Source organism: Ochotona princeps, chromosome 1 (genome assembly GCF_030435755.1).
Source record: "Ochotona princeps isolate mOchPri1 chromosome 1, mOchPri1.hap1, whole genome shotgun sequence".
Taxonomy (NCBI): domain Eukaryota; kingdom Metazoa; phylum Chordata; class Mammalia; order Lagomorpha; family Ochotonidae; genus Ochotona; species Ochotona princeps.
In genome coordinates, this window is record NC_080832.1 from 82,541,603 (window position 1) to 82,566,216 (window position 24,614).

At 38.8% G+C, this 24,614-nt stretch overlaps 1 protein-coding gene across 1 annotated transcript in view; it reads right to left on the reverse strand.

The window, feature by feature from the left end:
* CD109 (CD109 molecule) overlaps nucleotides 1-24,614 on the reverse strand; it is a 128,927-nt gene that overhangs the window by 16,476 nt on the left and 87,837 nt on the right. The window contains exons 20-25 of the mRNA XM_058661363.1: nucleotides 22,533-22,646; nucleotides 21,047-21,265; nucleotides 16,579-16,723; nucleotides 13,838-14,014; nucleotides 2,697-2,778; nucleotides 376-604 (exon numbers count right to left, since the gene is read on the reverse strand). Coding sequence (XP_058517346.1) covers nucleotides 376-604; nucleotides 2,697-2,778; nucleotides 13,838-14,014; nucleotides 16,579-16,723; nucleotides 21,047-21,265; nucleotides 22,533-22,646 — 966 coding nt within the window. The remainder of the gene's footprint in view (nucleotides 1-375; nucleotides 605-2,696; nucleotides 2,779-13,837; nucleotides 14,015-16,578; nucleotides 16,724-21,046; nucleotides 21,266-22,532; nucleotides 22,647-24,614) is intronic.

Here is a 24,614-nt window from a genome sequence, read left to right on the forward strand (position 1 = left end):
AATATTCTGCTGCTTGCCCAAGCACATCAGCAGAAAGTTAGATGGGAAGTGGAGCAGCCAGGAATCCAGTAGCTCCCATATGGGATACCAGTGACCAAGCAGGACCTCTTACCCAAGCACATCGCAACAGACCTTCACATTCTCAATTTCCAAGGAATTGTATTTCCCATTTTAAAATATGTATTGGCTTTTTTTACCAATAGCAAGAGAATTTCCTTATTTTGAATGAGTTAATATTGTTATTTCCAAGTTCAGATTTCAAATGCTATATAGAACTTAAAAGCTCCTTGTAAGTTCCCAGATATACATTTCACCTACTGAGTTTTGTCTTCCTTGGGTTTCTCACTTGTCATTTATTAAATTAAAGATAAATACCTGATACTTTCTGTATCCCAGGAGAGCAGTCACAATATAGGCCGTGAGCATCACGGGACCATTGTTACCACCTTGCAGATCTCTATGAATCACTCTTCCTGGTTCCCAAAATTCACCATTGGATTTTTGATGTCCTTTCAGCCAAGTATATGTTCTTTGTAGCACATTCTGATCAATATCTATATATCGATCAGCCTCAATGAAGCATTTTAAGACAAAAGCTGACAACCTTGATGAAAGGGGGGAAAATTACAAAAAAACCCCATGATTTATAAGTCTTGCAAATCCAACCGAATAGACACTAACACTTTTTAATAGACATTAACACTTTTCTCCCTCATCAGAAGATTTACCAGAAAAAGAATCACTGAAGAAGAAACAAAGGAAGGAGAGACGGATAAGAGGGATTGTGTAAATAACCTGCCTAATAAGAATCCCTGGCTTTCAGATCAACTCACTAAACATCAAATGTGAGAAAAAAATTTAAAAACTTAGAAATCATCTAGTTCAGCCTCGTTATTTTACAGATTGAGAGAGTCTGCCACTCTCGGAGTTAAGTCCAAGATTTTGGATTGTCTTTGCATTGTTCTGGGCATTTACCAAAAATCTCATACAACCTCACTTGGTCCTAAAGCCATGGGTGAAGCATGTATGGTGCCTAAGCAGCATTTGGGATTGTAGGTGAGAAAATGAATATGCTTCCTCCCCTACAAGCCAGGAGTTGGTAAACTGCATCCAGTGGGCCAAATACACACGACCCAAATCTAGCCTTCAAGCCAAAAACAGTGCAGGGTCTGTCAGGCCACTAACACAACCACTTCAGAATGGTTTTCCAAGAAAGAAAGGAATGTAGAAGAAGGTAATAAAAGGATATGCAAGAAAGGCTCCATGTGACCCAAATGCCTACACATCTACTACCTATTCCTTTACAGAAAAAGGTTGGTGAATCCCTACTTCAGAACACTGCACAGAGGGGAAGAGAACATTGGGAAATAAGATTCTGGAATCTACTTACGGATCAATATAGTGACTCATCTAGAGGGACTGAGAAACACATTTTTCATCATATCAAAGCTTCAGTGTGGTGAGCATTACTACCATTCAGCAATATCTAGTTCTCTTTTACTTTGAATACACAGAGGAACTCACTTCTCTGCTCCCTTCAAATAGAGCCATGGAGCTAGCTCTGCTTATAATGGAGTAGAAAGGTTACACTCTGGCTGAAGCCTTCAACAGCCAGTCCTAATATTGCTGCCTCTTCAATAGGCCCACTGGTGCTGGTTAGGGGGAGCTCACCTCCTTGGGAAGGTGAGCTGCTGGCAGCTGAAGCAAAGACTACAGAGCCCCCACTGAATCACAGTGAAAATGCAGCATGAACAAGCAGCCTCTGAAGCTTGTTTTCTGAGTAATAGGAAGAAGGCCACTTGTTAATTCAGCACATCTCTAATCTGACCAGGCTTAGGCAAGCTTTCTAAGTGAAACATGAAATGCACGTAAATGGAAAAGGAGAGAAAAGTCTTTCACATGAAGAATCAGCTATCCAGAAGATTCCATGCTGGAAGAAATTCTTGATTTTTTTTTATTTCCATCACTGGTTGTCATTGTTGTTGCTTTTTTAAGATTTTATTTATTTGAAAGGCAGAGTTAAAGAGAGAGTGAAAGAGAGTGAGGGAGAGGAAGAAACATAATATTTTCCAACCACTAGTTCACCTCCCCAAATGGCCATATCAGCCAGGACTGGGCCAGACTGAAGTCAGGAGCTTCATCCAGGTCTCTCACAAGGTGCAGTGGCTCAAACACTCGACCCATCCTCTGATACTTTCCAGGTGTATATACAGAGAACTATATCACAAGTGGGGCAGTTGAGATTCGAATCAGTGCCCACATGGGATGCCAGCATCACAGAGGGCAGCTTTACACCCTACTCCTCAATGGCAATCATCCATCGCTATTTCTGACAAAAAAAAACCTTAAAGAAATCACATTTGCTGTATTAACATAATACATACTGTAATCGTGTCAATTAAGGAGGGTATTACATCAATCAGTGCTTCTTACTGTACAATCATAAAAATTATTTTTATTGTTCCTTTTCCCATATATAATAAAATGGTATTTCTGCCCATCTTTTTAAAACAATGTCACCTTGCTTCCTTAGTGCTTTAAAAGCATATATGGAAATGAGATTCTCTTTTTAAGTCAGGATATTGGAAAAGCAGCCTCCACATCTACAATACTTAGACGACAGCTGACTTCATAGACAGGGTGACATAGTGAGAGTCAACTCCATGACAGATTTCACGGCAGCCGGCAACTCTTACCAAGTGCTCCCAGAAGGATCACTATTCCCAAAGGCACTGAAGGAACCATCTTCCCTTTGATAGAGAAGTTCTCTCTGATAACCTGTAGACACAAAACCAGACAGTCAATGTCATCAACTTCCCACAAAAGAAAACTTCTACATATGACTTCATATTGAGAAATATGGGCAGAGAAGGAGAAAGAAGATGCCAAATACATACTGAATATAGAGTGCTTTCTATATTCAGTAGTGTAAGAAATTTAAAATAACAGAACTAATTCTCCACTTGCAATGTCAGCATCCCTTATGGGCACTGGTTCAATTCCCAGCTCCACTTCCCATTCAGCCCTCTACTTACGGCTTGGGAAAACAGTGGAGGATGGCCCAGAGCCTTAGGCCTTTGCACCCATGTGGGAGACCCATAAGAAACTCTTAACTCCTGACTTAAGATTGGCTGAGCTCCAGGCTTTGCAGCTATTTGGGAGGTGAACCAGCAGACGGAAGATTCTCTGTTTTTCCTGCTCTCTGTAAATCTGCCTTTCAAATAAAAATGAATATATCTCTTTACATATATGTATGTATGTATGTATATCTGATATATACATACATAGCAACTGACACAGAGATAAAGAAAAAATTTTTTTCCGTCCATTGGTTCATTTCCCAATTGGTGCTAAGGGCCAGAGCTCGACCAAGGCAAAGCCAGAAGCCCAGAACTCCACCTATTCTCCCACCTGGATGATCCACAGGCCTAAATACTTTAGCCATCATCCACCATGTACCTCAACACATTAACAGGAAGCTGGTTGGAAGTGGAGCACTGGACAAGAACTGGCACTCCAAAATATATGGGATGTTGGCCTAGCAAGTAGAGGCTTAACTTTTGAAATCCAATACAAGGACATCTCAAGCAGAGTGTACAGGCTAGGAACTACGATACAAAACATTCGCTTCAAATTAAACTTTAAAAAGTACTGTAGCAAGAATGACACATCTAGCCATTTAAGAACAAGAAAATCAGAGGTAGAGATTTATTTAACTCTAAATTTCACCACAATGTCTTCCATGTTTAGGTATCTAAAATTTTCTGCTACCTAAGAAAAATACCATCTAGTATCATAATTAATGTTTAAGGCAAAAATAGAAAATAAAAATGCTTTCTAGTCTTAGGGCAGCAAAAGAGAAGGAAAACAAAAATTAATCCAAGACAGTTGATTTTAAACTTTTGGCCAATTGAAGTAAACAAAAAAAAAAATAGGTTTGCCTTCCCAATTTCATTCATAAATAAATAAATAATGAATAAATGACAGGCTTGATGATAGTGATGAAGAGTCACCATAGACGCTAACTAAAGCAGATTGATTGATGGATCTGCTTTGATCAAGACAGATGCTTCATTTTGGACTCTGTACTAGCAAACTCACGCAAGAATCAGGCCTGGGATCATCTCAGATGAAGTTTCTTTGGAGATCCCTCCAACTGAACTGCTGATCTTAGAACCCCAACCATGAAGAGACTGTCAGCCAGTGGACCCTGAATAGGTTTCATTGCGACTGGAACTGAGAGATTGGCAGCAATCCAGAACTGATGAACTATCAAAACTGTATGAGCAGGACCCTCAGAGTGCGGCTCCCGCTGGGGATCTGGGATGGGTGGGAGGTTGGGTGGGGCTTTTCCCTTTGTTTCTCCCCTGACCCCAGATACAGGGAAAAAGGACAATATTAGTGTGGAAACAATGGTATTACCCACTTTCACCCTGTAGCCCTTGACCCTTTGTACCCTAATCAACTAAGTAAGATTATTAAAAAATAATTTTTTAAAATGCTTTAAAAAAATAACAGAAAATTTAAAAAAAAAGGATCGCTTGAAATAAGACAAAAAAAGACAGATGCTTCATACTTTCAAATAAGTGCTTACAGCAAATGATTATAATTCAGAAGTAACTGGTTCAAAATTGCAAAGCACTGTATACTTGTTTCCTACAAGTCCAGTGTTTTGAAAAATCACAGATCAAACACTGTGAGCTTCAGCACACAACTCACAATCAAGTGACTTCCTGAAAATGAAGCTAACATATCATTTTTGAAAAACATACACAGGAAAGTTCCCAGCTCAAGGCATTAGCAATAATTCTCTGATATTCCAGATTCCTTCTGGAAAATTACAAAATTCCACTCTTAGCAGCTGAGAGAGCAAAGTAGGAGCTATACAGCATACCTGTTGTAGAGTAGGAAGATATATTCACTTATAAAATGCTGAATTCAATCCCTAGTAATCTAACACATTAATTTATGAATGCCAGATTTTAGAAACATCAATAACCTTAAGTAATTATTCATATCTGACCAGTAAAACATGAGCAGGAATGGTTTAAGATTAGTTGGAGTGCTCTTTTCATTCAGCCTCAAACTTTGATCCTTGAGCCTTCCTATATGAAACGCTAAATCTGAGTAACTGATTGTAGCAACAAAATGTGTAAAAAATAACAAGAGATGATGTTTCTTGGTGATCTTGATGATTATGACAAAAAGAATAGAAAGTGATGATAGAATTTGGCTCAATTTAAAGAATGGAGAATTCGATTATAATTCTTATGTTTAAACTGAAGCATCACAGCAGTCAGCCCTTGTCCCGGCACTGGTCATTGAGCCCTCCACTGACACTAACTCCGGCCATTCCCATATCAGTCCTATGATGTTGGTAGTACTATTCTCCCCTTTCACAGATAGTGAGCATGCAACTCAGAGGATGTAAACCATGAGCATAACTGATAGTGAAGCTGGGAATTAACCCTACTCTGGCTCTACAGCCACTGTCACGGTTATTCACAGAGCTCTTCCAATGAATATCCATGATAATATATGAAAAGTTCTTAGTACAATACCTTTTTGGATTGCAAGCTCCCAAAAAATAACAGGTATTACCCCTTAGCATAGGTATAAGGCAAGATTCTCTAAGGATGAGATTTTAAATATAGCAAAATTTAAAACCAATAAATATGACCATTAAAAATAGTTTTTAAACTTCACCACAGTAAAATACACTAGGCTAAGTTAAAACAAATAAAGTATGTAATTAAAAAAGTGAAGAAGCAACCAACAGAATGGGAGAAAATTTTTGCATTCTACACAAGTGACAGGGGACTAATATCTAGGATCTACAAAGAGCTTCAGAAACCCAGGGATAGTGAAAAAACAAACCCTGTAGCAAAATGGGCAAAGGAAATGAACAGACATTTCTCAAAAGAACAGATTCAAATGGCTAACAAACATATGAAAAGATGCTCAGGCTCTCTAGCCATCAGAGAGATACAAATGAAAACCACCTTGAGGTACCACCTAACTCCTGTGAGACTGGCCTACATTCAGAATTCGAAAAACAACACATGCTGGCGTGGATGTGGGAAAAAAGGTACCCTCCTTCACTGCTGGTGGGAGTGTAGGCTAATACAATCATTGTGAAAATCCATATGGAGAGTGCTTGGAAAATTGCAAATAAACCTGCCATATGACCCAGCAATCCCGCTCTTAGGAATATACCCAACAGAAGTAAAATCGCATATGAGAAGGGAATCTGTAATCCTTATTTACAGCTGCACAATCCACAATAACAATGGCATGGAAACAAACCAGATGTGCGTCTAAGGAAGAATGGTTAAAAAAACGGTGGTACATCTACTCAATGGAATATTATTCAGCTGTCAAGAACGGTATTATTCTATTTAAAACCAGGTGGTCCCAACTAGAAACCATTATGCTCAGCGAAATGAGTCAATCACAAAAGAACAAATACCATATATTCTCTCTCATATAAGGAAGCCAACATGGAAAGGGGCCCGAGAGTCAGTATACTAAGACTGCTCAGGAAATTGTGAACGTCTTATCAGACGTTGACTGAGTATGATGAGCACTTGACTCAACTTTAGAAGGATATTTGTATGGCTAAAGAAGCAGCTTTGGAGGAAGCAGAATTAGAAAGCCTGGACCCTATGACTCCTGGGCCCTACACACCTCAGTCTCCTGATTTGTATGATACCAGCACATCCCTCAGTATGTCTCGAGATGCCTCTGTATATCAAGATGAGAGCAATATTTCTGTCCTGGATATTCCCACTGCCACTGCAGAAAAGCCAGTAATTCAGGAATCTGAAAATGGAGATGGCAATCTTGCAGATGAAGAGGAGAGAACTGTGCAACATTCTCAAGCCAGTGTCCTATATGAGGATTTGCTTATGTCTGAAGGAGAAGATGATGAGGAAGATGCTGGAAGTGATGAGGAAGGAGATAATCCTTTCTCTGCTATCCAGCTGAGTGAGAGTGGAAGTGACTCTGATGTGGGATCTGGTGGCGTAAGACCTAAACAGCCCCGTGTGCTTCAGGAGAACACAAGAATGGGCACGGAAAATGAAGAAAGCATGATGTCCTATGAGGGAGACGGTGGGGAGGCTTCCCATGGTTTGGGACAGAGAATTGGGATCTGGTAGGCTCTGTGCCACATTTAACAGACCTGCTGGACAAACTACCCGTTATTTTGTGATTTATTTGATTATGCAATGCCTTGTTCCTAAATGAATTTGAGGCAAATGACTATAGATTTTTGAAACCAACTATATGTCAGAAGCAATATGTGGTCTTATAATAAATGTGTTCTGTCCCTCCCCCATCCACCCAGGGGAAATAACAGGAAAATGGTAAGTTCCTTAGGACAAAATGGTAAGTTTCTTTTCATGCTTGGGATATGGTTCTGTGCATAGTAGGTACTCAGCAAATGTTCCTAAAGCATTGGTTCCTCAACAGTTAAATTACTGAGTACCTGCTCCAAGATAAACACTCCATCAGATCCTTTGGATGGAAAGGTAACTCAAAACATGTAAATGAATTACTGCAGTACTGTGAGATAAGTACAATTAAGAAGCTAGCTATAGGGGAGGGGTGGGGAGAACCCAAGTATCTATGTAATTGTGTCACATAATACAATGTAATTACTGAAGTTAAATAATAAATAATTAAAAAAAAAAAGACAAAGAGAAAAAGAAAGAAAAGAGAGAAAAAAAAAAAGAAGCTAGCTATAAAGTATAGGGGTAAATAGAGAAGTGATTATGTCTTGAAAAAAGTTGGGAAGTCTTGTCTTCTAGAGATCATTTTTAAGCTGATTGTTGGAAGAATTAGGGACTTGCCAGATGGAAAAGTCCAGGCAGAATGTAACACAAAGTGAAAAGGCCAAAATCTAGGAATGACAGAGTGTGTTCCTAGTTTGTTTGTTTGTTTGATTGTACTGCCTTTGTTTCAGGAAGAATTTAAGGTAATTTATGTTCCAGTCTTTTCATACTGGAGTGGTTAGAGATGAGACTCAAAGATGGCAGGAAGTATATTATCAAGAGTTTTGTAATTGATGCTTGAATATGAATTTTATATAATGGGAAACGAACCCAAGAGGATTGGTAATCAGATTTGTTGTGAATTTTCTGTATATTGAATGAATGAAGATAGAAATTGAAGATTAATATGTACATTTACATGATTTCATTTTTGTAAAAGGTAAAAGTACATTTATGTGTGTTTATATATACTTGTATATATAAAGGAAAACGTTTCAAAGGATATACTTTAACTTGTTCACAGTGATAACCTCTGGGGAATGGGATTAGAGGGAAGGGGATTTATGTGGCTGTCTGTATACTGGGTGGGATATTGTGCTTTTATTTCTGTATTTGAATTTTTAATAAATATGTATTATTTATAATAAAAAACAAATAAAGTATGTATAAGACAGATATACAAGGAACAGAATCAATATTAATATATAAATGTATGTCAACATATTACTATATTCACATATAAAGAACTTTTTAAATTTAGGGGATAGATTTTTATATTTTGTTGAAAACACTGAACAACAAACAACAAAGATATACATATAAAGATGGACTCTATGAAAACAATGTTTAATTTTATATTGGGAGAAATACAAATTTAAGATACACTAAGATACAATTTCCAGAGCATCAGATTAGCAAAGACTCAAAACTTCGACTCCTCATTCTGTAGAGTGCACTGTAAGAAAACCAGGGCTCGGGCTCGGCAGTGTGGCCTAGTGGCTAAGGTCCTCGCCTTGATCCCATATGGCCGCTGGTTCTAATCCCGGCAGCTCCACTTCCTCTCTATCTCTCCTCCTCTCAGTATATCTGACTTTGTAATAAAAAAAAATAAAATAAATCTTTAAAAAAAAAAAAAAGAAAACCAGGGCTCACTGATTGCTACAGGAAATTCAGATTGATACAATGATGAGGTAAGAGACTATCCCTTTAAATCCCACACTAGGAGTCTGTGCTGAAATATACCTCCAACAGCACAAAAACATACAGAGAAAATTATTCATTGCCACATTACTTATAATTGTAAAATGTCAGAAATAACCTAGGTGCCCAAATTCGGAGCGTCAACCCAACACAAGAGTAGTAGATAGCTTTGAAATAAGAATGAAGAACAACTCAACGAACTGGTGCTGGACAATTTTCTGGATAGACAGTTAAGTGAAAAAGAGTAAGTCTACAGTAGCCCACATACAGTATACTATCTTGTGCAGAAACCAAGTGAAATAATAAAACATACATGGGCATGCTTATTTCTGCAGACAAAAAAATTAATAAACTGCAACTAATTAAACAGGTTATATATAAGGAACAAGAAAAAGAAAAAAATAGAAGGAGATTCATTCCTTTGGATAAACTTTCCACAGTTTGATCTTTAGAAACCTGTTAATGTCCTATATACTTAAAAATAAACCATATAGGAAACAATAAATGGTAGAATTATTAAACTACCCTAGTTTATGTTATTATATTTTAGTTTTGTAAAACCTTGAAAAATACAGCATAGCACTTCTTCAACTTTTCAGAGGCTGCCAGAGATCACAGAAAAGCATAATAATTTTTAGCATTCACAAAGGGAACTACCAGAATCATCTAAGACTGTCTTGGTTCATTTTTAACTCAAAAAAAAAATCATTCACTAATGATCATTTTAAGTGTGCATTTAATCTTACAGAGGAGAAAAAAAGGAGAAGAAAAAGAGTAGTATAGAGTAGAAAAGTGAGGAGAAAGAGGAATAGGGCAGGGGAGAGGAGCTCTAAAGCTCTAGAGCAGGACAGAGGAGAGGAGAGATGAGGCGAGGAGAGTGGAAAAGGGAGGGAAAGAAGAAAGGAAAGGGGACAGGAGCAGTGAGATTAAGAAGCCATGTTTGAGATGCTCTACCACTACAGGAGGCCCAACCTCAGCAAAGGACCATGTGCCTCTGAGCCCCACATCATGCCAGCATCTGCAGCTCCAAGTATGAGCATTTGTGAAATGGGTCGGAGATGAGATCATGGAGATGAGATCAGTGCTTATGGAAATTACCCTTCAGGTGGCTGAACTCCAACATTCCCCATCAACATCAACAACTAGCACCATTCTTCCACTAGATGCAGCCAGCCCAGAGGAAAAGAAAAGTCACATATAATCTGCAGTTGTGGGAGAACTTCTTGAAGCATTTTAGATAAAATCAACCTCCAGCTCTACTCCATGGAAAACTAAAGTCAAGACTCAGTCCATGTGAGAGTCTCTTTGGGGTATCCTTCTTCCTGTTACCCCAGTCAGGCATCATTGCAGAATGTGTGGTTGTTTGTCCTTCAAATAACCCAGTTAATTAAACCTAATTTTCACTTTATTAAAGTTCACCCACTATAATATTTGTTGCTAATACAAGAATTCAGTATTCTAATGTGGTCAGGTAAGTTGGGAAGTTTTCACCACAGTTGGTGAGAAAAGAAAAATCACGACTTTCTCCAAGAGTTCATAAAGAAATGAAAGGATCATCCTTAGTAGTAGTTAACGGCTAGCTCTTGAGTTTGAAAAAACTAACATAACCAATGAATTATCAAACGCCTCTGAAAACCAAAATACAGAAGTCCAGAGGCTGAAGGGCTGTGATCCACACCCATTCCATTTATAAAAGACTGGATAAAATAACATCCTTTACCAGGTCTAGAGCCTTCTCAGAAGCAATAATAAGTGCAAAATTGTCAGGATTGGTCATAATAAAGAATAAAATACTGTGCATAGAAACACATTGAAAAGTAGCAAACTGACTTGATTTGCCTCAAGTGTCAAAATCAAATGTAAATAATACAAGTCAAATTAGCTCCATGTGACTATATCAAGCACTTGCTCTGGTTTAAAAAATAAAATAAAATAAAACAGCTGGTACAAATACCCTGTGTGTTGGGGTTGTGGCACAACACGTTGCTTCTCCTCCCTGTGCTCCCAGCATTCCAAATTCTCACGTACATTTCCCAACTGCTCCACTTCTGATCCATTTCTCTTCTTAATGGCCTGGGAAAGCAGTGGAAGATGACCCAAAGGCTAGTGACCCTGCCTCCACGTGGGAGACCAGGAAGAAGCTCCCAGTTTCAGATCAACTCTGGCCATTGCAGCCATTTGAGGAGTGACTAGCAGATGGAAGACCTTCTCTGTCTCTGTCTCTCTGCCTCTCCTTCTGTGTATAATGTGTTTTTCAATTAAAAATAAATATTTTAACACACACTTTAAAAAAAAAGAAAAGAAGTAAGTATTCTGTGTGCTAAAAGAAAAGGAGCTGTCATTAGCTTCCTATGAAATGGAACGGAAAGTGAAAACCTTCCAGGCTTTACAGATTCTTCACTACTTCTATTCTAGGGAAGTCCACAGGCAGCCACGGAATCCTGAAGCCCCCTCTGTCCTTGTCTTCATCTCAACAGAGAAAATACATGCTTTCAACTAGAGATGGTCTGAGTCCCATTTGAAAAACTGCAGGCACACTAAACATTTAAAGAAAGCAAGTGGTTTAAACTTTATTTCCAATCTTTATCAAAAACAGTTCTCATTTTATGATTCGACTTTTCTTATCCAAAGCAAAAGATTCTGTTCAATTTTTAGCTGCTGTTTTGACCAAAAAGAAAAAAAAAAGAAAACAATGGGTTAGGTTACAGGGCTCCTGGGGCCAAGTATGATTTAAGTAAAACAATGCGCTGTTCATAAACGACATTTAAATAATACAGCCATGACTCACACCAAAGCCACTTAATTTCTTTAAAAATAAAAAACAATTACAGTATATTTAAAGGATCTTGGCAAAGGTGATGGCAAATGAAAAATACAAAAGCCTCTGAAATAAGACACCCTTTTAACAAGGAAGAGCCTCATGGAGAGGCACCTCATTCCACCCACTGGAAACGTAAGTCAGTTTAGTGTGTGATGATGATACACTGGGAGGCTTCCTTGTGCTCACTTCCTCAGCTCAAAGGAGACACTTTGGAAGCACATGGACACTCTTCCTTGCTGATCAGAACACTGCAGACCAAGTGGGACCTGACTGTGTACAACCTCTGGTTGAGGAAAGCACATCAGACCTTCAGGTCTCACCTCCACGTGAGGATCACAGGCAGAAAGCAGCCCAGAGAATGGAGCTTTAGATGGGGCCAAACAGGCACGGCAAGTTCAGATTATTCAGAGCCTTGTAGGCAGAGGCTGTGAAACCCCTGGGGGATTTTAAGCAAGGAAGTGATGTGATCTTGACATGTTCAAAAAATTCCCTTTACCATATGTAAAGAATGTACGGAAGGGGTACAAACAGAGAAGCAGACAGTTGCTCAGGAAGCAACTGGTATGGTCCAGGTGGACAATGCTGCTTTTCAATGGAACAATTAGCAGGCAGATTGAGAGATGTGGAAGAATTTCACATCTGCTTACAGAAGTAGAATAAACAGGATTTGCTTGCAAATTTCAGATCCTAACTCCCTAGGTACAGGCAACTGACTCTACTATAGTTACATATAGTTATATAGTCCTAAATATTTAACTACTGTGCTCCAATAGTATTCCTGACTCCAACTCATCCTTTGTGATTTTACCCGAAGGAAGCCTCAGGACCTTATCGTCACCCTACTGCTCACACAGTCCAACTTCGCAGTCTACCCTGCGGTGTTTCCATGCCAACAGGAATCCATGTTTCTGTCTATGTGTCAGAACTCCCATCAAGACCTCTTGAATGCAGATAAGCAGCCTGGCCCAAATCTCTGGTGCTTTTCCCCTGCTGTTGCATCTAGTAGCTCTATTAATCTGCAAGTTTGATGAATAGCACATATCATACAAATCCTATAGATAGAAGAACTCAGTCACAGAGAGTGCTGGCTGAGGTCCCCTAAATAGGAAATGCAACAAAAAAAAAAAAAGTTTTTTTAAAATAGGAAATACAACACTAGCACTGCAACCCTGGCTTGGTTTGTAAAGTATTTCAGGACATCGAATTGCATCGTTGTTGTTAACTAAAGTCTCAGGTGCAGATGTCAGGAGCGTAGACTTGGGTCCAGGCACCGAAACCCAATCCTAGCTATACCATTTACATGCTGTATGATCTTGGGCAAGTTACCTAATTTGTATTTACCTCAACTTCCTCATCAGTAAAACCAGGCTCCTGCTGATAATCATGATAAGCAAAGTGAGATAGACAAGGAAAGTGCTCAGAACCTGCCTGCCAGATAGTAAGTACCCAACTCTTACTAGTGACTGCTATGAGCCAACAGCCAATGCAGCACATGTGGTGCTGACAGACAATCTCCACCTCCCAGGGAGGCAGAGGACACTCATCACTGTCATACAAGCATTTCTCCCCTAAGCCCCATCTGCTTGGTATTTTAAACATCCCCCACAGCTCCTTGCCACATAATTCTGTCTCCCTTGCCAAACAGTGAATTACTCAAGAAGAAAGGTTCTGACTCCCAGTCTTCTTAGCACTAGAACTGATGCTAGCATTAAAAGATATTCCAAAAATGTGTACTGAATTGCTTATTGATTCACATTTTCCAAGTTGTAAATTTCAGATCCTTCAATATAGTCTCTTCTAGAAACTAACTCCTTACAACATTGCTGACAAGCATCTTAGGAGCACAAGCAGTTGGCCGAAGGAAGAACGGTGCCAATTGCCCACTGCCGCCCTTCCCCAGACATTTCAACACAACCTCATCTCCATTACACAGCAAAGGCAAAAATCCATTCATTTTGAAATATAAGAGCAATCTGAAGTGAAATCTGCCTGAAAAAAATAAGACTCTTCTGAAGTAGAAATAGACTTCTGAAATGCTTACCTTGTCTCATGAATGCAAGGGCTGTTTCTTTCAAACTATCTGTCAGTTGCCTCTTTGTAGTCAGATAACCCAAAACATAAACATTCGGAGCAAAGTTAATCATGTTCTGTTCACCACAGCCATGAGGCATTCGGATCAGCGAGGCCAAGCCATTGATGGAAGGACCAAGAATGTCTCCTGAAAGCACAAGAATTCAACTCCTTCAGTAAGGAGTAAACAGGTGCCTGTTGGTGGTTGACACTTCCAAGGAGTAGAGAAGGCACCTGACAGTGGAGTAATATGATTAGTCCATAGCTTGAAACAGCTGGAAATTAATATAAAGCTTGCAGAAAGACAGATTTTTTTAATGCAGTGATACTGATCTTGTAGATTTCATAACAAGGTTGGAGACTCGAAGTTCAGTTAAAGAGATGTGGCAAAAGTTGGATGAATATTTTTATATCTTTTTGAAATTTGACTTTTAAAGGAGCTTCGTTCTTATACAGAAAAGAAACACTTCATTTAAAATGTGTTACATTCATGAAACTATATTCTTATTTCTAGCTAATGCGTTACAAATATTTGAGAAATGCTGTTTCTTAAAATAGCAGGGACTGCAGTGCTTTCCAAAGTGTTCTATTCAGCAACAACAAAGTAGAACAAACAAGTATAACTATCTCAATGACTCTCAAGATCAAAAAGAATGAGGATTACTCTTCAAAGCCAGTAATCTAAAAGTAAACAAAAATCGCTGCTGAAAAGACTTTTCTACTCACATTCTAACACCATGACTCAAGGAAACAAGTAAAACTCCGGAAATGTGGAAGCTAAGTTCTAATTTTGATACACTGTTATTAAGCTGTATGAACAATAGCCTTCTAAATAATTTATTTTGAAGTTGACCAAAGGGCCATTTCCAAATACCTGCTGAAAATTTGACCCTAAAAAAATCAAACACAAAAAAGTGGAGGAAGGTATCTCCCATAAGAATAAGTCACATGCAAACCAGTATGCACTTTAGTGCTAACACAGAGAAATAAGCAAGTTATATTATTGTCACTGTGAGTCATACTTGTAATATTCAAAGTTAACACAAACTTGGAGGTAGGTAGTATAGCATATCAGGTTAAGCCTCTGCCTTCAGCACTGGCATACCATATGGACACTGATTCAGGTCTTGGCTGCTCCACTTCTAACTCAGTTCCCTGTTAATACATCTTGAAAAGTCTACAACCACAAATTTATTCCTCTCCCTTTTGGATTTATGTATGAATAGATATTAAAGCATTACTGAACCTTTCAGCATGCCAACACTGTGGGAGATGCTTAAGCAGAATTTATTCTCACAAATCCTACACTGGAGTGCCAGTTGGGCTCCTGGCTACTCTGTACTCCTGATCCTGCACCTGGGAAGGAATGGATGGTAATCCAAGTGCTTGAATTCCTGACTTACCCAAGTAGGAGACCAACATGGAGTTCTTGGCTAGCATTAGAATCAGTAATCTGAGTTAAGCAGATGGCCCAAAAGTGTGTAGGGGCATCATTAATCCATTAAACTTTAATAGGAAAAGGGATAAAGGAAGGAGGAACTCCTTTTTTCCTGCCTCATTGGGACATCTCATCTCACCTTGCCCCACTCTTGGAGTAGGATTTACATCATCAGCTCCCCTAGGTTCTCAAGATTTCAGATTCAGATTCAGACTGAATTATAGCCCTGGCTCTCCTCGATATCTGACTTTAGATCTTTAGATTTCTCAGCCTTCATAACTGGATGAGCAAATTTCTTCATGAACCTCCCTCATCTCCAATTGCTTTTGTTTCTCTGGAGACCCTCATTCATACCTCATTTGTGTGAAGGCCAGGTTTAACTCAAAATGTAATAGGAGAGGTAATGGAAGTGAGTGTACAAATATTTGTTGTAAAGGTTACTTGCATTTTGCACTGAAAAGTGCTTTAAGCAGTAGATCTCTCAAACCTTGCTTAACAAAATCACTCATAGAAACTTTTCAAAAATACAGCAAGTATTTTCAAATAGTTCATGAAAGTGAATATTATGAAAAATAATGGATTCCAAAAACCGTTTGTATCAAAATTAATCATTTAATTCTATGTTCCTGGTCTTGTATACATCCTCAGCCATAGCCCAAGGGAGTCTGACTTAGAAAGTATACAGTCCAGACATTTGTCTTTTAACAAAGCTCCACAGAGGATTCTGCTAGTCCCCGGTGGTCATCAAGCCGCAGGAGCCTGAAGCTGTTCTTAGGAGCTTTTCCTCCAGCCATTGGGAGCCTTGCTGCTCAACGTGTGGCTCTCAGACCAGAAGTATCACTACCTTCAACAGCTTGTTAGATATGCAGCACCACAGACTCCACCCAAGCTTACTAAACCACAATTTGCTTCTAAACAAAACTGCAGATGACTCACACACCCAGTGAATATTGAGAGGAACTGGCCTGGCATCCATAGATCATTCACATGTGTGTTGCGTATTGAAAGGAACTGGACTAACATATGGTTTACTTGCCTTTCTAAGCTCATAATCAGCTAAAATCAAATAGAAACTTTTAATATCTTCTTACTAAGATTAAAAAAAAAGAAAATATGACTCTAAATTGAAAGAATAATATGAGGAGGGGGGCTTCTAAAAGTTCTTGAGAATGGAATTAAAAGATAATGCATATTAGCCATGAATACTTTGGAGGTCCCCTCGTATATATTACATACCAATAAACCAGCAGGATAGTGCTATACCCTATTCTTACCAATTATGTTGATCTGAATTCTTTCACTGCCACTGACTGTGTCAGGAGGAAATGAGAAACTCCAAGATTTTGTTGTAGTTCCTATCTTTTTATCAGTCAAGTCTAATAAGATGGATTCTGAGTATGATTTTTCTATTCCTTCAGCCTGTTGGAAAAAAGGAACACAATTAACATGGCCATGATCCATCCATTTTGAAAGAATTATGCGCATATATAAAGATAAACCTTAGGAGGCCTGTGGTGTCTGAGGTTTGTGCACAGCTAGGTAAATGTCTCAAAATCTGTTAAGTGGTTACTTCCTAGGTAAATTACACAACACATTTCATGGAGTGGCAATGAAAGTGACAAAGAAAAGGTAAAAACATGCTTAGAAAAACTCTCTGGGGAAGAGACTATTATTCTAAGACAAGAATTATGTATATGATCATAAATGTTTGACAGGGCTGGGATTTGAACCCCAGAATAAAGTAATAATCCACTATGGTGAAATATCTTTATATGCAGATAAAAATCTGAAAAATCTGTAGAATTTCTTTTGCCTGCATTGAGGAGTTCCAAAGTTCCAAATCTTCATGACAATTTGACAACAACTTGGACAAATTCCAATGTAGATTTCAATGAATGACTGTATCGGACTCTTTACAAGGGAACTTTTGAATATTCTGAGAATGTAAAATTGTACAGCCATTGTGAGAAAGAGCACAGGAATTCTTCAAAAGAACTCAAACAGAACCATTATAGCATCCAGCAGTTTCACAGCTGGGTATATATATCCAAGGGAAATGAAATCAGTCTGTCAAACAGACATTTGCACTCCATATTCAATGCAGCACTATACACCATGGCCAAGAAATGAAACAACCTAAGCATTCATCCACTGATGAATGAAGAAATGTGGTTTGCATGCATAATGAATATACTTCAGCCATGAAATAGATGGAATCTTGTCCATCACAATAACACAGCTGGATTTGAATGAATATGTATGTATACACGTGTGAACATACATGTAGAAATTATATATAGATAAAGTAACACAAGTGCAGAACAAGTACCACATGATCTCCATCATACATGGATTCTGAAAAAGGTGATCTCATAGAAGTTAAGTGTAATGGTGGTTACCAGAGCCTATGAAGGGAAAGGAAAGAGGGTGAACGAAAGAGGCCCATCAGGGCATCGTGTTGCAGCTAGATAGGAGTTAGTTTGGAGATTCTCTTGATCGTAGAGTGACTAGAGATAACGTTAGTGTACTATACATTTCTCTATTGTAAAGCTTATGATTTTGCAGGGCTTTCTATTGTAAAGGAAAATAGAACATAGGCTTCTCAATGTTTTCACCATAAAGAAATACTAACATTGAGGAAATACGTATGTTCATCCTGATTGGACACATAAACACATTATTAAAACATCATGTCGTATTTTCTAAATATGTACACTTTCATATGTGTTTGGTGACAGTGATGACAATGACAACAGAAGTGGCAGCTACAGCAGGTGTGTGAGCAGGGTGGCAATCACGTGGCAACTGGTATCATTTGGGCAAGCTGCTGAACCTGGTCACCATGCTGAAAGGTGATTTTGTACCTGCTCTGGCTGTGCTTAACAAGGGCCTGGAAATTCAGCAGCAATAGCCACTTGAAAATAATCTGCCATCCCCACAAAAACGGGTTTATAAGGAAGAGAAAGGGTTTGAGATGATGCTGGTTACACAGCACCTGCACTTTGCAAAATGTTAATCGTATATGGGTTTTCTACAATCGACAGATTTCCAAGCAGCAATCAGTGCTCCACACACACGTGTATGCACCACAATTTCTGTTTGATCAATTGCATGAAGGAGCTATAGCTTTTAATGTAGGATCTGGAAGTAAAACCCTTACTGAATGTTTTGCATATGTGGCTGGATGTCATGGGAAAGCAAAAGAATTCATCACATTAAAGAGTTAGTAGACAATTCCCTAAGTAATGTCAGAAAACACAATTCAATGCCTCAGTCTTGGATGAGTGTAAATGGCTATGGGGGAATGGAAGAATGGATACATTAAAGAAACTCCTTATGAAGCTATTCATGTAAGAGCTGCAGCTCCTACTGTGCCCCAAGCACGTACAGACCACTCAAAGCCTAGGAGAAAACTGAAGTTGCCAGTGTGTCCTGCAAGTGGGAGCCAACTATTCAAGCATGTGACAAAATACAAAACAACAGCATCAAAATGAAATCTCTGATGAGCATCATATATGAGTTTAACAGAATTTTTAAAAGCAACTCTCCATGTGAAAGTAACTCTACTTTCTGTTCTTTCTTCTTCCACAAATGCAATATACTGTAAGAGCATCAGCTTGATCAGTCTATCATGATCAGATTTATGTAAAGCAGAGACATCATGGCTTGTTTTGGCTTGGCTACACTACTGCTTTCAACATGAAAGCCTATGATTTTGCAGGGCTTTCTAATCTTCAAGAAGGCACATAGCCAACTTGGTAGAAGAATGATGCAAAGTAGATATGCTGATATTATTCCTTCCACATGTTCACAATTACTTTCAAATCCTAAGAGTTCTACAAAATGGAGAACTTAATTTGCAAACATTTTCAAGGCTTATTTTCCTCTTCTTGGACACAGCTCTGTTCTGATATTAATTTATGAGATTTCTTTGTGATGGAGTACCATCACCATTCACAAGTTAAGATTCAATTAAGAAAACAGGTGATAGCACTGGCATTGTGATACAATGGGATAGGCTGCCGTGTTTGAAGCTAGTATACCATTTGGGCTTCAGTTTGAATTCTGGTTGTTCCACTTTCAATCCAAGTCCTTGATAATGTATGTGCCTTACAAAGCAGCAGAACACGACCCGAGTACTTGGACCTTGCCGTCCACGTGGGAGACCAAGATGGAGTTCGAGGCTTTGTCCTGATCCAGCACTGAGTGAACCAGAAAACGGAAGCTCTCCACTCCAAGACATCCCAACTCTACTTTTCAACAAAACTCTGCCTTTCAAACGCAATAAATAAATCTTTAAAAAATTTAAAGAAATGGTAAAGAAAATTTCATCAGTGACACACTGGTTATTCAGTAGCATGTTATTTAACTTTATGTCTTTGTAAATTTTCTATTTTTTCTTCCTCTTTATTTGTTTTATGATTTTTCATTTTAGGGGATGTATAGCAACTGTGTAACAGAGACAATCATACTCAGATGTGAAGATACAATGCAGTATGCATCTCTACTTCCAGATGGACTCCCAATGAAACTAGTAACAATTAACTATGTGTTGACAATAGGATGTGGGACTCTACCTACAATGTCAGGAAACACTTAAATAGCAGAATGATGGACTTATGACTTTTATGAAAGATTATACTATTATAATGATATAGGTGAAATTGGTGTGGGGGTGGGAACTTACGGAGTGAGGAAGGAAAATTCCAAAGCCTATAGAACTGTATCATAAAATTATAAAATCAATGAATTTTAAGAAAAAAGTTGAGCTTTCTTTAAGATTTTGATGGAATGTCATAGAAGAGCCTGTTAAAGGTACAAGGTGTTGCTTTGTTATCTTTTTACAGCTAGGCATTTGTAAATATCGAAAATTAAGATGGCTGATGAGGTCCTATAAACAGCTGATGAGGTCCTATAAACAACAGCTGTCCAGATTGTACATAACTGACATAATTCTTTCTTCTTCTCTTTAAACATGAGAAGAAACTTGTAGTGTAGTATTAGCTTCTCTGTTTCTAATTGGCTGCTGACAACGTATATGAATATAACACATTGTATAAGCTGCCTTGCAGGTGCTGCACAGCTTAAGTGATGCTGCTTTGTCAAATAAAGTTCAAACCAAAAGGGGGTGGGGACCTTAATCTTAAAAATGAGTCTTTCAGGGCCTGTCCCATGCATAGTAAGTTAAGCTTCCACCTATGGTTGCCAGCATCCCAAATGGGCACCTATTAGAGTCCCAGCTGCTGCACTTTTGATACAGCTCCCTGCTAATGTGCCTGGTAAAGCAGCAGAAGATAGTCAAGTCCTTTGGCCCCTAACCACACAGGAGACCTGAAAGAACACTTTCACTCCTGGCTGCAGATGGACCCACCTCTAGCCACTGAGACCATCTTGGGAGTAAACTAGTGGGTAGAAGGCCTCTCTGTCTATTTTTCCTTCTGTCTTCGAAAATCTGCCTTGAAAATAAAAATAAATCTTAAAAAAATCATAAAAGAGTCTTTGTAGTCACACTCATGATTAAATTTCAAGAAGAAATGAACAATTCTTTCTAAGTCAGTGTGTATTTATATATTATATATGTATGTAGATTTACATGTAAAACATACAGATGTCAAAATCATCAAGCACTTCCAAGAAGGTAGACAGCCTAGTCTGATGGCCAACAAATCTTACCAGGGAAAAAAACATCTTCTGTTTCTATCCGAGGTATATTTTCCGTTTTGCTTATTTAAGACTATTTACCTTTACAAAAACCTTCTGAGTGATGGCATCAGAAGCATTGGCTGCAAAAGCTGTTACTGTAATAGGAATTTCTCCCAGATGTGTTGCTCTGATAGGGAAAAGAATAGTCGCCCCATCCTCACTGGAGACCAGAATGGTCTGTTGGTATCCTGTGGCATTCATTTCATTGGAAGTCATTAAAATATCGAATTTGTCACTTTTCTCGATGGTTATCTTAACCTGGAAGAAAAAGAAATATGGAAAGTTTTGTATAAAATAAGTGCTCTTCAGTAGAGATTTTATCGCCACTTTAAATAGTATTAATCTGTGAGGTTCAAGATTGGAGATTATTAGACAAATATTCAACCCAGAAGATGAAGGCTGTCAGAAAAAACTGCATTGCTTTTCAAGACTTTGCTTCTCTACCCCCAGATATCTGGAGGAAGGACACCTTTAGCTTCATTTCCAGTCCTCCCACTAATATAAAACTTATTACACAAAGCCAGTGAGTGCTAAGACTGCACAGAAAAGCTGCTCCATTTGCTGTTATCACTACCAGCCTTTATTTAGCTTTGTCACCCTTAGAGACACTGGTACTATTAGAAACAGTGAGGTAAATACACGTAAGGATCCCTGCTGGAATGATTGCAAGGAAAGTGCAAGTCAAGCCTGAAGCAGATCTTGATGGTAAACTCCAACAGGGCTGCCAATCTCACCCAGACAGTATTTGTCTTAATTTACATTTTATTAATCGTATTCTCCATTAAATTGTATTTACTGGGAACTGGTGCACTAGACACTGAAAGAGACACTTCTGACTCCAGATATTTTGCACATGACATTGTATCGGATTGAATAAATTAAGAAGCAAAATTGGAAAATAAAAGCAATATGTAGATACAGTGCTTAAAGAAGTTATAGCATTCTGTGCAATAAGGTTAATTCCATATCACTACTCACTGTGAAGCATGGGCAGGATCAGCACAACTGACAGTACAGCATAAACAACAGACCTAATGCTCCCCTTCCAGGGAACTGACTGGCTAAGGAAACACCAGGCCCATGAGTCAGGAAATAAATCCTTGGGAATACAATGCACTGCCTCCAAACAGAGACTGCAAATACAACAAAATGGATCAGTGTCCTCCAGAAAGGCACCCTGGGCCCAAGGCAGGTCATGTGGGGATCCTTCAAGCCAGCTGCAGTGGACTTGGTAACAGCAATGAAAAGCAGTAACACAATCTAGACTAGCAGGAAATGCACAGCAGCAGGAGAAAGGAATGCTGCAGAGACAGCAGGAAATGAAGGAACTACTGTGCAGAGAGTGAATCACAGAGTGTCTGGACCTTAATAAGCAGAAGAATTCCCTGACCAGGATGATCTGCTTTCAATTCCCCAGAAACCAATGCATAGAAAAGCCAGATGTCCAAATGTCCAAGCCAAATCCTGTATGACTTTTCATTTTACCATGAAGCAAAAATGATGAACAAGACCCTGAAAATATTACCTCAGTGGCATCCTGTAAGTAATTGAATAGGATTACTTCCAAAGCAAATTCTTCACCTCTGATAACAGAGTAGGGAAGATTCAAATAAATGAAAAATGGTTGGAAGGCTTGCAGCTGCAAATAACATAATGAGTACATCTTGTTATTCAAGTCAAAAATATTCACATTTTACCCAGTTAAAGTAACCCTTACAAAACCTGTAACACTTGAAGCTTTACCTAGAAATGTCTGCTTACTAGCAATAGAATGCAAAAGCATCTAATCCCAGTAAATGCCAGGAACATTATTTAATTTATATTATTAAAGCAATCATCAACGTATCTTACTAATTGCCAACTAGAAGTGAGGCATGTCATAAATTATTTCACATAATCATCACTATCCTACAAAAATGCTACATTCTTGTTTTACAGAAAAGAAAAACAAGTTCAGAAGCTTCCATAACTAGTATAAGATCATGTAGCTAGCAAGCAGAAAAGCCAGAACTAGATCCCTCCCTGTCTGATGCCAAAGCAAAATCTTTTTCTGCTGTCACTGACCAAATCTATCAGTTTTAAAAGCCACTGAGTGGGCCTGGTGTGGTGGCCTAGTGGCTAAAGTCCTCGCCTTGCATGCACCGGGATCCCATATGGGTACCAGTACATACTTTAGCTGCCCCACTTCCCATCCAGCTCCCTGCTTGTGGCCTGGGAAGGCAGTCAGGGCCAGCCCAAAGCCGTGGGACCCTGCACCCACGTGGGGGGCTGGGAGGTGGCTCCTGGTTCCTAGTCTGGATCAGCTCAGCTCCTGCTGTTGCAGCCATTTAGGGAGTGAATCTCTTTGTCTCTCCTTCTCTCTGTGGATCTGTCTTTTCAATAAAAATAAATAAATCTTAAAAAAATATATAGCCACTAGGCAAGCCAAACAGTCCCTGTATTATTCCAGTGGGGGAAACCTAACCATGGCAGGCCCAGTGATGCTCTGCTTACTCCCTTCAACACATACATGTGTGCTTTCTCCTTGGTGACACAACTCCAACATCGTTGGCCAACTTATGCAGATACACTGAGTCCCTCCCCGTCCTCTCAGGCCAAATCTTACTTAGTGTTCACTGATGTTCTCACCTCTCATTGGCACCAGTAATTGCCTTGAGAGGTTGATCTGGTCATTGTGAAAGTGTCTCATATTATCACAATCACTGGAGACAGTGCTATTAGTGAAGGTCTGTAATGTTCAGGGCAGTCTCAGACAATAAAGAATTGTCTCGTGCACCTAATAATTCCTCACAATTTCTTCAGATGTTTAGGTAGACAAAGTTTCTGATGTTCAATGTATACATTGCCAAAGTATATTTCTATACACACTGTACTTTCATGAATACATCTATAACATAAACTGAGAGAATGTTGTACTTCTGTTTATAACGTTTACCAAAAGCTATTCACCACTTCAGAAGGTTACATCACCATAAGCAGCATCACTAAAGGTTTTGAAGTCGCTGAAGTAGCACATGAGTTACTCTGTCATTGTTGTTACACGCAGGGAGAGTCTGTGTGCTGCGAGCATTTAAATGTGCCACTCTGCCTTCAGGCGCAGCTGTGCCTGATCACTTACATACTGAAGTATATTTTACTATGCATTACTTTCCTTTTGTTTCTCCATAGTATTTCACTCAGGGCACCACACTGATCCTTTTGGAAAGTTAAAATGTGTGTAGGTGAGTTATATTTTTTGAAAAATTCATTTTGGGCTGATAGAAAGGAAACACAAAGTATCTGCTATAAAAAGGGGGCTTTGGCTGAAGTGGGTGAGAGTTCCTATTCCCAGGACACTAGTGTTCATTATATTCCTCTTGCCAGTGACTGCTACAATAAACACAGGATGGAATTTGACCAGAGATGTGAAGGAATGTCAGCTAGAGGACATCTTTAGAAGTTCCGCTCTTCCTTGAAGAGGGACACATGGAAATTCTTTCTGTTCTTGTCTTTAGAAGTGGTTAGATCCACTCAGTAATGAATGTTTCTATCCAAATCTAAATATAGGCCTAGGATATTGAACACAGTTTACATTCTAAAATATGAAGCACATGAAAAGCAAAAGCAA